At 40.0% G+C, this 1,242-nt stretch overlaps 1 protein-coding gene across 1 annotated transcript; it reads left to right on the top strand.

The window, feature by feature from the left end:
* Positions 1–3: 3 nt before the first annotated feature.
* On the top strand, positions 4–1,239 carry LOC111385954 (pentatricopeptide repeat-containing protein At5g43790-like; the record flags this gene model as incomplete). Its single annotated transcript, XM_023010380.1, has 1 exon — positions 4–1,239. A coding segment is annotated over one exon (1,236 nt), but the record flags the coding sequence as incomplete, so codon positions are not given.
* Between the last annotated feature and the right edge of the window lie 3 nt (positions 1,240–1,242).

Below are 1,242 nucleotides of genomic sequence, written 5' to 3'. Positions count from 1 at the left end.
CACCCCACCCTTAAGCCAAATAACTATACTTACCCCTCTCTCTTTAAGGCTTGTGGGTCCTATCAATGGCTAAAACACGGTCGAGCACTACACACCCATGTACTGAAATTTCTTGACACCCCATATGATAACTTTGTTCAAGCTTCATTGCTTAATTTTTATTCTAGATGTGGCAAAGTAGGTATTTCCAGGTACTTTTTTGATCAGATTATTGAACCAGATTTGGCCTCATGGAACTCTATACTATCATCTTACATGCGTAATACTACAGTTCCTTTTTCTGCTAATGCAAGTAACTTTGGTGGAAGTACTAGTTTGTCAATGGAAGTCTTGAATTTATTTAGCCGGATGCAACAATCCTTAGTTAAGCCTAGTGAAGTTACTCTTGTCGCATTAATTAGTGCTTGTGCTGAACTTGGTGCACTCAATCAAGGAATATGGGCTCATGCTTATGTAATTAGAAATCATCTTAACCTTAATCGTTTCATTGGAACAGCGTTAATTACCTTGTATGCAAACTGTGGGTATCTTAATTTTGCTAGTCTACTGTTTGACCAGTTGCTTCAGAAGGACATATTTTGTTACAATGCTATGATTAGAGGGCTTGCAATACATGGTCATGGGCACGAGGCACTTGACCTATTCAAGAAAATGAGAAAAGAGGGTTTGGGCCCGGATGATGTAACAATATTAATCATAATTTATGCTTGCTCACATGTGGGATTGGTGGATGAAGGGTGCAAACTCTTTGAGGCAATTAAGAGTGACTATGGACTTGAACCTAAACTTGAGCACTATTGTTGCCTGGTGGATCTTTTGGGTCGTGCAGGGCAGCTTAAGGAAGCTGAAAAGTTGGTTGGGACCATGCCTCTGAAACCTAATGCAATTTTTTGGAGGTCTTTACTTGGGGCAGCAAGAGTTCATGGGAATTTAGAGATAGGTGAACTTGCACTACAACACTTGGTACAATTAGAGCCAGAAACTAGTGGGAATTATGTGCTTTTGTCAAATATGTATGCTCACATGAATAGATGGGATGATGTGAAGAGGTTAAGAAAATTGATGAAAGATCATTGCATCGATAAAATGCCCGGTAGTAGCATGGTTGAGATTGATGGTGCAATGCACGAGTTCCTTACTGGTGACAAAACACATCCACGTGCAAAAGAAATATATTTGAAGGTGGAAGAGATGAACAGAAGGTTACAAGAATGCGGTCATCAGCCAAGAACCAGAGAAGCG

This window comes from Olea europaea, unplaced genomic scaffold (assembly GCF_002742605.1).
Source record: "Olea europaea var. sylvestris unplaced genomic scaffold, O_europaea_v1 scaffold33554, whole genome shotgun sequence".
Classification (NCBI taxonomy): domain Eukaryota; kingdom Viridiplantae; phylum Streptophyta; class Magnoliopsida; order Lamiales; family Oleaceae; genus Olea; species Olea europaea.
The sequence above is the reverse complement of the archived record's forward strand: the minus strand, read 5'-3'. Positions and strand labels throughout refer to the sequence as shown.